We start from the raw sequence: 12,611 nt of genomic DNA on the forward strand, positions 1-12,611 counted from the left end.
AAAACCATTTCAGAGAGCAAGTAAATATAACATGTTTATTGTTAAAAAAAACCCAAAAAAATATCCTTTCCAATCACTTTAAATGTTTCAAAAAGCCCTCAAAGTGAGATAGACTTTTGTTCCAAGAATTTCGCATCTGGCAAGTGCTTACTTTATCATTATCAGTGAGGTAGCAGCCTAGTACCAGAACAGAGTCCACCCATACTATACTTCAGTCATAGATCTGCTTATTTGAAGAAATAATTACATTATGGTAGATCCATTGAAACCAATGTTCACTTCTATCAGTCCAGTGCTATCACACACATAACAGTGCAGAACAAGGCATTTTAAGTCAGTAATTGGGAAAATATCTGATAAAGGGAGCCTACTGGTGACCAGTCCTTTGCGTTTTGCTTTCATATTTTGACACATCTTGAACAGTACAGGTTATTGTATTTTTAAAGGTGGGCTAAGACTTAGAGAACATTCTTGGGCTGCCCTACAGAATAAAAAAAGGTACCTCTGTCTCCTATGGTGAGTTGCAACCCATGGTCTGTACCAGTTGTTTACAAGCACTGACGACACCCAATCTAGCAGCAATCTGTTATTTTAATTTTCAGATAAGTGAAAAGGTCTGCTTTGCACTGGCTGATAGAGCATAATTATTTTGTCTTGTATGGCAGCCCAGGGCTTTCTTATGCCTACTGCATTTTTTAATTATAGGGACAGTGTATCTAAAACCAAAATAAAAAATGTAATACATTACAACTTACTAGCCCTTAGATGAGATGGCTGTTCTTTTTTAAAGGCCTGGTTCATGCGAGTGCAGTTTCAGATGTGACTTGCATCGCATGACAGTGAAAATCTCATTACAGTTGCAAGAAAAAGTATGTGAACCCCTTGGGATTACGTGAAGTTTTGCATGAATTGGGCATAAAATGTGCTCTGAACGTCATCTAAGTCACAACAATAGAAGAACACAGTCTGCTGAACATAATACTACACAAACATTAAATGTTGCCATGGTTTAATTGCACATAACATGTAAACATTCACAGGGAGTGCAGGGAGGAAAAAGTATGTGAACCTTTGGACTTAATAACTGGTTGACCCTCCTTTGGCAGCAATAACCTCCACCAAACGTTTCCTGTAGTTGAAGATCAGACCTGCACAACGATCTAAAGTAATTTTGGACCACTCCTCTTCACAAAACTGTTGCAGTGTAGCAATATTCTTGGGATGTCTGGTGTGAATCGCTCTCTTAAGGTCATGCCACAGCATTTCAATCGGGTTGAGGTCAGGACTCTGACTGGGCCACTCCAGAAGGCGTATTCTGTGCTGTTGCAGCCATTGTTTTGTTGAATTACTTGTATGCTTTGGGTCATTGTCCTGTTGCATTCCCCATCCTCTGCGGAGCTTCAGTTGGCGGACAGATGGTCCTACATTTTCCTGCAAAATGTCTTGATAAACTCTGGAATTCATTTTCCCATCAATGACAACAATCCGTTCAGGCCCTGAGGCAGCAAAGCAGCCCCAAACCATGATGCTCCCTCCGCCATGTTTTACAGTGGGGATGAGGTTTTGATGTTGGTGTGCTGTGCCTTTTTTTCTCCACACATAGTGTTGTGTGTTCTTCCCAAACAACTCAATCTTGGTTTCATCTGTCCACAGTATATTTTGCCAGTAGTGCTGTGGAACATCCAGGTGCTCTTTTGCAAACTTCAAACGTGCTGCAATATTCTTTTTGGGCAGCAATGGCTTCTTCCGTGGTGTCCTCCCATGTACTCCATTCTTGTTTAATGTTTTCCTTATTGTAGATGTGTCAACAAAAATGTTAGCATGTGCCAGAGATTTTTGTAGGTCTTTAGCTGACACTCTGGGATTCTTCTTTACCTCATGCAGCATTCTGTGCTGTGCTCTTGCAGTCATTTTTACAGGACGGCCACACCTAGGGAGAGTAGCAACAGTGCTAAACTTTCTCCATTTGTAGACAGTCTGTCTTACCGTGGACACATGAACATCAAGGCTTTTGGAGATACTTTTGTAACCCTTTCCAGCTTCATGTAAGTCAACAATTCTTGACCGTAGGTCTTCTGAGAGCTCTTTTCTGCGAGGCATGGTTCACATCAGACAGTGCTTCTTGAAACCAGTAAACCCAAAACAGGTGTGTGTGTTTTAAGGGCAGGACAGCTGTCAGCAACACATCCAATATCATCACACTGATTGGAGTCAAGGTTGGCTCACTCCTGGCTCCAATTAGCTCTGGGAGAAGTCATTAAGCTAGGGCCTCACATACTTTTTCCTCCCTGCACTGTGAATGTTTACATGTTATGTGCAATTAAACCATGGCAACATCTAATGTTTGTGTAGTATTATGTTCAGCAGACTTATTGTGACTTAGATGACGTTCAGAGCACATTTTATGCCCAATTCATGCAAAACTCCACGTAATCCCAAGGGGTTCACATACTTTTTCTTGCAACTGTATTCTCTATGCTGTCTGTTCACATCAATGCAGCACAGCATGGCACCTTTTTAAAAAAGAGCACTGTGCTTCCTTGGTCCCCATAGGCTTCAACTGAAATACACTAAAGACATTTTTGCAGACTGTTAAGGACCCAGTCATGGTCCTAACAACCAAAGACAACTCCTTGCTGTCAGCGAGGGATTACCAGCTGACAGCAGGAATTGAGTCATTGGTTATTAGGATGCTGGCAGGTGCCGGCTTCATTCATCTCTGCAACATTCATTAAAAAACAAAACAGGAAAAAGTTACCCTTGCCTGATGTATTCCTTATAGGCATAGTGGATGAACTACTTTTCGGTGGGGTGAGCCTTGGTTTTCCATTGTCCCATATGGTATTCCTTGGACTGGATAAATAGTTTGTAGGCTGAGAACAATTCTGAAAACAAAATAAAATTGTAAATGAAGCTATATAAATAAAATCTGCAAAATAACAAAACAAACATGTAAAGGTTAACAGATCCCTATGGCATTTATTCAGAATTTAATCTAGTATACAAAATAAGTACAAGATATACTATAGTTAATTAATATCTACTTTATATTGACAGGAAGCAGAATATGGAATAGAACCAACATAAACAGTAGCTATATGGAATGACCACGTTAAAGGGTCAGTTCAAACAAAAGTGATCGTTAATTATGTAATTGGAAATGGGTTAGCCTTCTACATCTTATTTTGGCTGTTTAGTGCAAGTCCAAGGTCTGATCTCTCTCATGCTCAAGTTCTTAATGGACATAGTATTGGCATAACCCCAAATGATCCACAATGGCTGAAATCTGACATGGTCCAGAAATGAAATAAACTTGAATAAAGCACTTAGACCAGGTGGCTCACACTCGTGGGCTAGCAAAGAGTTGAGCTCTGTTATTTCCAGGTCACTGTGGTTGATTTACTAAAACTAGAGAGTGCAAAATTTGGTGCAGAAACCAATCAGCTTCCAAGGTTTTTTTTTTGTCAAGGCTTAATTGGACAAGTTGAAGTTAAAAGGTGCTTGGCTACCAAGAGTAGAGATCAAGGAGCAAGGCCCTCGAACCCCTCGTGTATCGCACTGTGGTGTCCGTTTATGAACCAGCGGTAAATCATCGCTGCTCAGGTCTCCGGCATTCTCGGAGAACACAGTTCTCCTGTGAATGCCTTTTATGAAGCAGTTCTCCGAACGAAGGGAGTACGGTCTCCAAACTCTGGAGAACGGTCTACAAACGCTGGAAAATGGCTGATTTTACTATAATCTCGTGAGATTACAGTAAAAGATCAGTTTACTAAGCAGAGGTAAATTATCGCTGCTTAGTTTGCGGTCCCTCCGATTCTCCAGCTCTGGGCTGGAGAATCTGGAGGGAGAACACAGATCTCCAGTGAAGGGCTGAACATGTTCTCCGCTGATCTCCTGAGTGTCATAAACTGTGAATGACCAGAGAATAGCTGCAATCCTCTGAATCGCAGCTATTCTCTGTGTCATAAAAGGACACCTGTATTGTTATTGTACTGTCTCATGTATTGTCCCCCATTGTAATGTACAGCGCTGAGCGAACTGTTGGCGCTATATAAATACTATATAATAATGATTCATACTCTGAGTGATCTAAGGTCATTAGTGGTGTACCCCAAGGTTTAATGCTGGGACTCTTACTTTTTAACACAGGTGTAACGTATATAGAGTTTTAAGATTAACAACTTCTGTTTCGGAAGATTTACCCCCCTTCATGACCTGGCCATATTTTGCTATACGGCGCTGCATTACTTTAACTGACAATTGCGCGGCCATGCAATGCTACACATAAATGAAATTTCTATCATTCTTTTCCTATCATTAGAGCTTTCTTTTGGTGGTATTTGACTACCTCTGGGTTTTTTTAGTTTTTGTGCTGTAAATGAAAAAATACAGAGATGTAAAAAATAACAATATTTTTTTACTTATTGCTACAAAACTTATCCATTAAAAAATAACATGTATTCATAAATGTAGGCCAAAATATATTCTGCTACATATTTTTGGTAACAAAAATGACAATACGCCTATATTGATTGGTTTGCGCAAAATTTATAGCATCTACAAATTATGTTATGTATACTGGAATGTTTTTTTTTTATACTAGTAATAGTGGCGTTCAGCGACTTATTGCAGCTCTAAGATATTGCGGCATACAGTCTGACACTAACTGGCACTTTGTGGGAACCAGTGACAGTGATCAGTGCCAAAAATATATACTGTCACTGTATTAATGAGGGGTAAACACCTAGGGCAATCAAAAGGTTAACTTTGTGCCTAGCTATGTGTTTTGTGTACATAGTAATGAGTTTTTACTAGGTATTTTGCTAGATTATACTCCCTACCTTGCAGGGAAAGAAAATCTAGCATATTGCCACTGCCAGAACACAGCTCTGCCTTGTTTACTGAGCTGTGTTGTTTTAGTCTGCTCGGTAATCAATGGGTGCCGGAGCTCCACTATTGGCCGGCACCTGTTGATCGGACTCTGCTGTGAACCATCATAGCAGAAGAGGCGGCACAGAGATGCCCCCTACAGCGGAGGTTTATATACGTGATTTTGCACAGAACATCTGCCCTATAGCAGTAAATCTGCTATAGGGTGAACGGCAAGTGGTTAAAAATATTATTGCAGTGTTTGCATATGATACCAACATATGCAATGGAATACGTGGTTACAGGATGTCTCCAACTTACAAGCCAACCACATTTAATTGAGCAAATTTTGCTAAATGTAAAGTTATGTACTTGGTGACTAAAAATACACATGCATCATATATACTAGGAGAACAGCTGGGGGAGTCAAGGGTGGAGAAGGATCTGGGAGATCTGGAGGATCATAGACTTAATAATGGCATGCAATGTCAATCTGTAGTTTTCAAAGCGAGTAAAATCCTTTCTTGTATAAAAAGAGGAATAGATTGCCAACAGAGAGATATAATTTTACCTGAACAAATTATTAGTAAAACCGCTTCTGGAATATGCAGTTCAGTTTTGGGCACCAGTTCCCAAAAAAGATATTGGAGAACTGGAGAAAGCGCAAAGAATGGCAACCAAACTGATGAGAGGCATGGAGGAGCTCAGCTATGAGGAAAGATTAGAGGAGCTGAATTTATTCTCTCTTGAATAGAGGAGATTAAGGAGGGATATGATCAACATATATAAATACATCAGTGGTCACTTTAAGGTCATTACAAAGAATAAGGGGGCACGCTTTACTTCTGGAGGAAAATTTTACCTCCACATACGGAAAGGTTTCTTCACAGTAAGAGTTGTGAAAATGTGGAATAGACTCCATCAAAAACTGGTTCTGGCCAGCTCAGTAGATGGTCTTAAAAAAAGGTCTGGATGCATTCCTAAATGCATAAAATATATCTCGGTCTGGGTAGTTGATCCCGGAAATATTCATCTGCCTCCCAGGGGATCAGTAAGAAGCAAACTGGATCAGCTTTATTGGGGTTTTTGCCTTCCTCTGGATCACATGTGGGTATAGGTTTGTGCATATGGAGGTTTTATTTTTTTTTTCTATTGGTTGAATTAGATGGACTTTTTTTTAACCTAACTATGTAATTATAACATGAAATAACTTAGATTTCACTTTCACTACCACTTGTAAAATGTGGTACTGTGGCAAAGCAAAACAATCCTTATGATAATTGTTTTATATTTGTTATCCTGTTTATGTTCCCCAATGTACAGTCAAATTGTTGTCAGGTTTATGTTAATGTAGCCTGAGATCTACTGTATGTCTGACTGCAAACAATAATCAGACATTGATCTAATTTTGTTTCCTGAAGTGTCGAAGGTAAGAACTCTGTTATTACAGAGATACACCAAAATAACTAGGGAATTTCTGTTCTTCTTAGAAATCCCTTAAAAGAAATGTACATTTCCATATTACATTTTCCTTTCTGTCTAGTAATTTAGCATTTTTAAGAAATGTTTCATTTATTTAAAAAAAAACAGAGTAAGTGAGCGCTTGAATAGATATACAAATAAACAGCAGCTGTACACCAAAAAAGGCACCATATACAACCTTCAGAGACGTAGATATACAAAAGGAGGGGGAGGTGCAGCGCTATACAAACTAGCAGACAATAATGAAATTCAAAATCAAACTCACATAATAGACAGTGACTGTGTGCTAATAAAATAAAGCCACTGGATGGTGGCTATAAAGTGAAGGAAGTGCAAAATAAATAAAAGAGTCCAATGGAGGGGTGCTCTTAAGATCCGAGATGATCCTCAGACGTCCAATATTTGGAACCACAAGGTGATAAGTAATGTAAAGATTGCGCACTCACCAGATACACAATCTTTATGCGCATTTGTATATAATATCACTGGACCTCCAGTGTCATCAAACTGGTCTGGTCAGATCTGGTCAGCATGACTTTCACTGCCTGGTACTCGGATAGATGCGGCTGCTCTGTAGATCTGGCTGGTTCTCACCAGAACTCAAATAAACAGAGAGGGCCACATAGTGTGATATCCTTAAAGTATTTTTATTTAATATACAGGCATAGGATAGCAGAGAAAATCCACTGAATAAAAAAATTTACTGACCCAGATGTAAACAAAGATGGCCACCGGGGCCCCTTGTGGCGCCCGCGGCGTGGCGTCCGACCTACTGTAGCTTTCACTGACGCGTTTCGAGCAAAAGCTCGTACTCATAGGGGTGCAGCTTAAGCTTTATACAGTGCTGAGCGAACTATTGGCGCTTTATAAATACTGTATAATAATAAATACTGTATAATAATATTATCAATGGCAAACCCCAGGCTGCTCTTTTTTTGCATTTCTATGTAGTGATTTTCTGCTATCCATTGAATAACATTGAATAGCATGTTATGTATAGACCTAAAAAGCAGTTCAGATTACATACAAGCAGTTGAATGAGTCAGAGGAGGGACAATACTCCTCTCTCTGCTAGTAGACACAGACTAATATAGTTTTCTTTTTATCAAAGCCCATGGGTAAATAGGAATGCTGTTGTTAGAAATCCAAGCAGTCGGCAACTAAGGCAAGCCATATTTGATGCGATTTTCTTTCTTCAACCTAGCGTTGCAGGAAAGAAAATCTCTTCAGTCACTGACTGTATTGGTGGGAACATCCGTCCTGTGGAGCTATTGTGTTCTCCCAGCAGGGACGGGAGGAACTATCCCCGTCGGGAGAACACAGTGACTACTGGTAGCGGCTATAATAGCCGCTAGCAATAAAAGGAAATGGCCACAGCTGAAACCAGCCCAGTCAGATCGATTTGTGTGATGGCCTCAGCCGCCCCTCTAGCCACGCCCCCTAATGAGTTGTGCCTCGCCCACCTGGGCTTCGTCACAGAGGTAACACTAGCAATAATCATATGTAATATCCAACACGCTTGTTGTACAGCAATCGACTTGGGTACAATCAGCCTGCCCATAGATGATTAAAATTTAGTCTGGTCAGTGCTGAAGCTAGACAAGATTTGAATCATCTATGGCTGGCTTAATGGGCATATTGTAATGTGGAAAATTTAACATTCACTATACCTTCACTGCACAAATAGTGTGTTTGCAATACATATCATTGGGAATATATACATATTTGCATATTCACCAGAATAAACACCATTCAACATTTTACCTGTATCGTGCAAAAATTGCTGTCATTGTTATGACAGCAGCCTTACTTTAGCAGTCTCTTGGGGTAGACAAAGCTTATATGTTTGTGATGGGGGTTTATACGGGGAGTCCACACTACATACCAACCTTAAACTAGCCTCACTAGCTTTATTACACTTGCCAGGTTATAATTAAAACATTATCATCATTTCCAGTGATACATAAATTAAGCAATAAACTAAAAAAAATTCTTATCCTGCCTGGCTCTTATTAGAAATCAACCTTTTTCTTTCTAGTATTTCAAGTGCACCTTCATGCGCTAGCAAGTCTACCTCCCCATGCCACATTTACATTTTTTTAAGTTTTATGATTGCATATCCATAAGAGGCTGCAGGAGTAGGACAGGTAGGAGGCTGGAGCTGGCACACTTCATTATTGGCCACCTACTTGAACCCAGAAGTGGCAGTCAGCTCACAATGAAGGAGGTGGACCAAAATGATGGTGTAGGACCCAGGCTATCATACCTAAGGAGCAGATCACAGCAGGACAACACTGTTATCCTGCTAGTAACACATTTCCCCCAACACAAAGCACTTAGAGTTACTAAACCCAGGACCCTGCATTCACTCTACCTAGTCTCCCACAGTACACAGAACATGGCAATGCAATTATTTTAGTAAATATAAACTGCTAAATACCTTTTCTCATCAGCAGTTAGAGCAGTCTTGTGACTTTTATCTGTGTCCAGCCCAGCACTATGTAAACCTTGTAGGAGGACTTTTCTTTTTGCTCTAGGAGGATGGAAATCCCCTGTCATCTGTCTGGACAGTGCTGATTGGCCCTGTGCTAATCACGTGTACTCTACCAAGAAGAAAAAACTCTCTAGCAATACACACCAAACTGAACATGTGCATGCCTACGGTTCAGTCTGGGGATAAGACGTGGTCACTTGAAAAAGGGAAGGAAAAGAGAAAAAAAGGATCAAACAGCCTTTTTACACAAAGCAGAGGATTAACCCCTTAGGTTCCACAGTGAGTATAACAAGCTTGCTTTATTCAATATGCAGACTGATTTTACTGTTGCGGGTTTTGTAACACTTTAAGTTTTTCCTGTGCCTTAGAGAGCGCATTGCTGATCTCCTCAAGGCTCTGAGTAAGCATATAACCACAGTGCACATGTCTGCAACATAGACCCTAAGGTCTGCTAGCATATAACACTGTTTTTGAAGCAACTAGCATCAGATTAAAATGTTCTTGCAGTAATGTGTCCATTTGCACTTGTTGGAAGAAAATGGACAGTTAGAAAGCTATAAGAAACTGTCTGAAAAATACTCTTCTATATAGAAAAACATTAGTTCTTATTTTCACAGCTGTCACCAATGGGTCCTCCCAAAGGGCAGCTAAAGTTTAAGGCAAGCCATAGATTAATCAAAAAGAAAAGAAAATCACTTGATTTCCTCCATCAACACAGTCAGTGTTGATAGGGAAATGTCTCCTGCGGAGCTTTTGTGTTCTTCTGGTTTGGGGGAAGGAGTGGGGAACCTTCCCAAGTGACAGAACACAATGATTACTGCTAGCGCCGAAGGCATTAATCACAAGCTAAAAATGTTACAGGTTGGTTGTACCCAAGTCCATATTTGGGATTGACTTGGGTACAATCAGCCTGCACATACATGGACCAAACCTCAGCCAGTCCCTGATGAACCAGTCAAGATTTGATCCATCTATGGCTGGATTTAAAATCTTCTTTGAAGGCAACTACCTCCTCTAGAAAGTGTAGCAGATAATTGCCCTTGATTACTCAAGTTTCTCGGGTACACACAGAACCCCAACTGGCACACTGGATAAAACACAGACCATAAGAAAAATATGTGGCATGAAAGAAAATTAGGCAATAACATAATGAAAATCTAGCAAAAGAATTGGGACTCAAGATTGACTAAGTGGATTATGAATACATGGTTTTAGTAATTAGCAAGGCAAAGGTTATTTGACATATCTTTCTAAAGCACAATGTGCATTAACTTGATAATATTTAAATAAAAAGATAAAGGACAAGGACGGGCCATTGGACTGTGTTCCAAATCATATCCTTCCACATGCAATGCTATTTGTACAGATTCATTGCACAATCACAATCTTTACATCATGTGTCTCTAAAAATTATTTATCTGTGCACTAACTTTTCACCATATATACAGAATTTTAAACATGACTTTACATTCACCTAATTTTAGATGTTGTCATTGAATCAGCACTGAACATAGGGTAAATGTAGTTAATGCAGCATGTTGAATTGTTGAATGTAGCTGTATCAATCATTTTTTTAAATTATATATTGGCCACTTTGTTTTGAAAGCATCCTCTTTTGCTTACGTGTAAAGATTTTGTAAAAAAAAACAATTCACTTCTATACTTTAAAACATTACAAATGTAAAACTGACCAACGTTTCTTCTACATACAAATTATGATATAGATAAAAGGTCTGCAGAAATGTATACTAGGCAACAACTGTGTTACTTGAAACTCGATATTACTCTTTTGTTATTAGTTTAGAAAAACATTTTATTCTAACTTACCGTGAATGATAGGGCCCTTTTTTTTTCTTTCATCCTCTGAATTGCATTTCTGACCTATAAATAAATATTCTACATAAGTATCCTGGACATTTCAAAACATGTTTTCTTCTCTTTCATATAACAATGTCGAAACACATAACTGCCATAAATCAAAGAGGGCTTGCTATTCTTGCAGTTTATATAAAAATCATGATAATGGTATGTTCTTACCCCTTCACCCCCTAAACTATATCTGCTCAACTGCTGTGTGTATATCCTAAAGATATAATATACTGTATATACAACTACAAAAAATACTGTGATCAAGTTTATTAAAGTGTAAAGTATCCAATTATTTACTCATGATTTCATGAAATAAAAATAAACTGCAAAACAGTATAAAGATATTCTGTGATGGCGTTGACAAATTGGAATCACTCTGATTCATGATGAATTTGAGAATCCCTAGGTGACCTATCCATAATGACATGTTACCAAGCTGGCCCAATGAGAGTATTAAAAGCAGACTATTCCTGGATTTTGGCTTTGAGGTATATGTGGCACAAAGAGGCTTATTTATCAAATAGCGCAGAGATTTAAGTGATCATACTCGCCCTGAAATTCAGGGATTCCTCCTGTTTTTCGCCCGTCACCCTGCAAGATGCATAAATCTCCTTTCATTCATTAGAGAATAGCCCTGCGCACTTCCTTTTAGGCCCCATTGACATCTGAGCATTTTATAAAGTGAAGCTCAAAGCTCCAAAACACTCAACAAGCCGAATCCCATTGTTTTCAATAGTCCCTGTTCACATCTGTGCCTACTGTCGCTTGTAGATGGACGTCTGTCTGCAAAAAAAATACATGAGCTACTTTTCAGGCAGAATTGAGTGTTTTGAGCCCCGTAGACATCAAAAAGATTGCCTAAAAATGCTCAATTCGAGCCTTTTTTGTGGCATTTTTAATCTATAGTAACTGAACTCCTCCCCCTAATGTACTTGTATCAAAGGGAAGCTTGTCTCTGCCCCCTCCACCTCTCCCCCCCATCTCAGCAGCTGGAACAAGCAGAAAGGAGGAGAGAACACCTCCCACAGATCAGACACCTGTCTGTACAGCCGCAGCTCCCCCTCGTCTCCATCTCCCCAGGTCCGAACGTTCATAAGACTCTGATCGCCCTCTCTCTTCTCTGACCCAGAGGATGTAGGAGTACTCACACTGTCCTGTAGCTTGCAGCTGCTTTTAGGCCTTATGCTAGGCTGGCTCCTTCCCTGCAGACAGGATGTCCTTCCTAGGAGACTGGTACAGTGGAGATCCTTCCATCCAGCATCAGTCTGTAGGTAGTCCCTTGTCCCTGAGGCCCCCTCCCAGACTCCACACTCCAGCACTTTCTCTCAGTCCATCTTCCACCTGACTCCAACACCAACCCACTGCACAGGCTCTCTCACATTTAAAGGTTGCTCTTAGCCACCATGCCCAGCCTCCTGCCTAGGGATTGGCCATGTTCCCCTAAACATGCAAATCTAGGCTTCTTCCCCTCCTCTTCTAGAAAGTTCCTCCAGTTTATAGAAGAGTGGAAGGCCTCCAGAAGCCTTGACCTGTAGAGCCTCCTGGCCTGTTCTGAGGCAACCTCTCTACCTCATTCCCAGGCTGACTCATCGCAGGATTCTACCAAGCCTCTGAATAAAAAAACAAATTCTACAAGCTAGAGGGTGCTACATGTATTAAGCCACATCCAGATTTTGCTGCAGCATGTGGCATATCATTATCACCCTATAAAATGTTCTACCATATGGACGTCTACGCATTTATGAGCAACAGCTGTTGCCAACTCTTTATTGCTCCCTCTTTTATGGCATAGCTCACTAGATAGCAGATGTGAAAACTCTCTGCTAAAATTCACTTTACCTTCCTAAGTTAGATGTCCATACCTGGAGAGTGATGTCTTCCTGATACAATAACATCA

At 40.0% G+C, this 12,611-nt stretch overlaps 1 protein-coding gene across 2 annotated transcripts in view; it reads right to left on the reverse strand.

Moving 5' to 3' along the window:
* ADGRD2 (adhesion G protein-coupled receptor D2) overlaps positions 1–12,611 on the reverse strand; it is a 653,782-nt gene that overhangs the window by 219,090 nt on the left and 422,081 nt on the right. The window contains exons 22-23 of one of the 2 annotated variants that reach the window (XM_089665904.1): positions 10,673–10,726; positions 2,765–2,885 (exon numbers count right to left, since the gene is read on the reverse strand). In XM_089665904.1, coding sequence (XP_089522030.1) covers positions 2,765–2,885; positions 10,673–10,726 — 175 coding nt within the window. Of the gene's footprint in view, positions 1–2,758; positions 2,886–10,672; positions 10,727–12,611 lie in introns of both variants that reach the window. The other variant, XM_089665444.1, reaches the window with a different exon arrangement.

This window comes from Staurois parvus, unplaced genomic scaffold, assembly GCF_062004578.1.
Source record: "Staurois parvus isolate SC_StPar_1 unplaced genomic scaffold, SC_StPar_1.0 ptg000002l, whole genome shotgun sequence".
Taxonomy (NCBI): Eukaryota; Metazoa; Chordata; class Amphibia; order Anura; family Ranidae; genus Staurois; species Staurois parvus.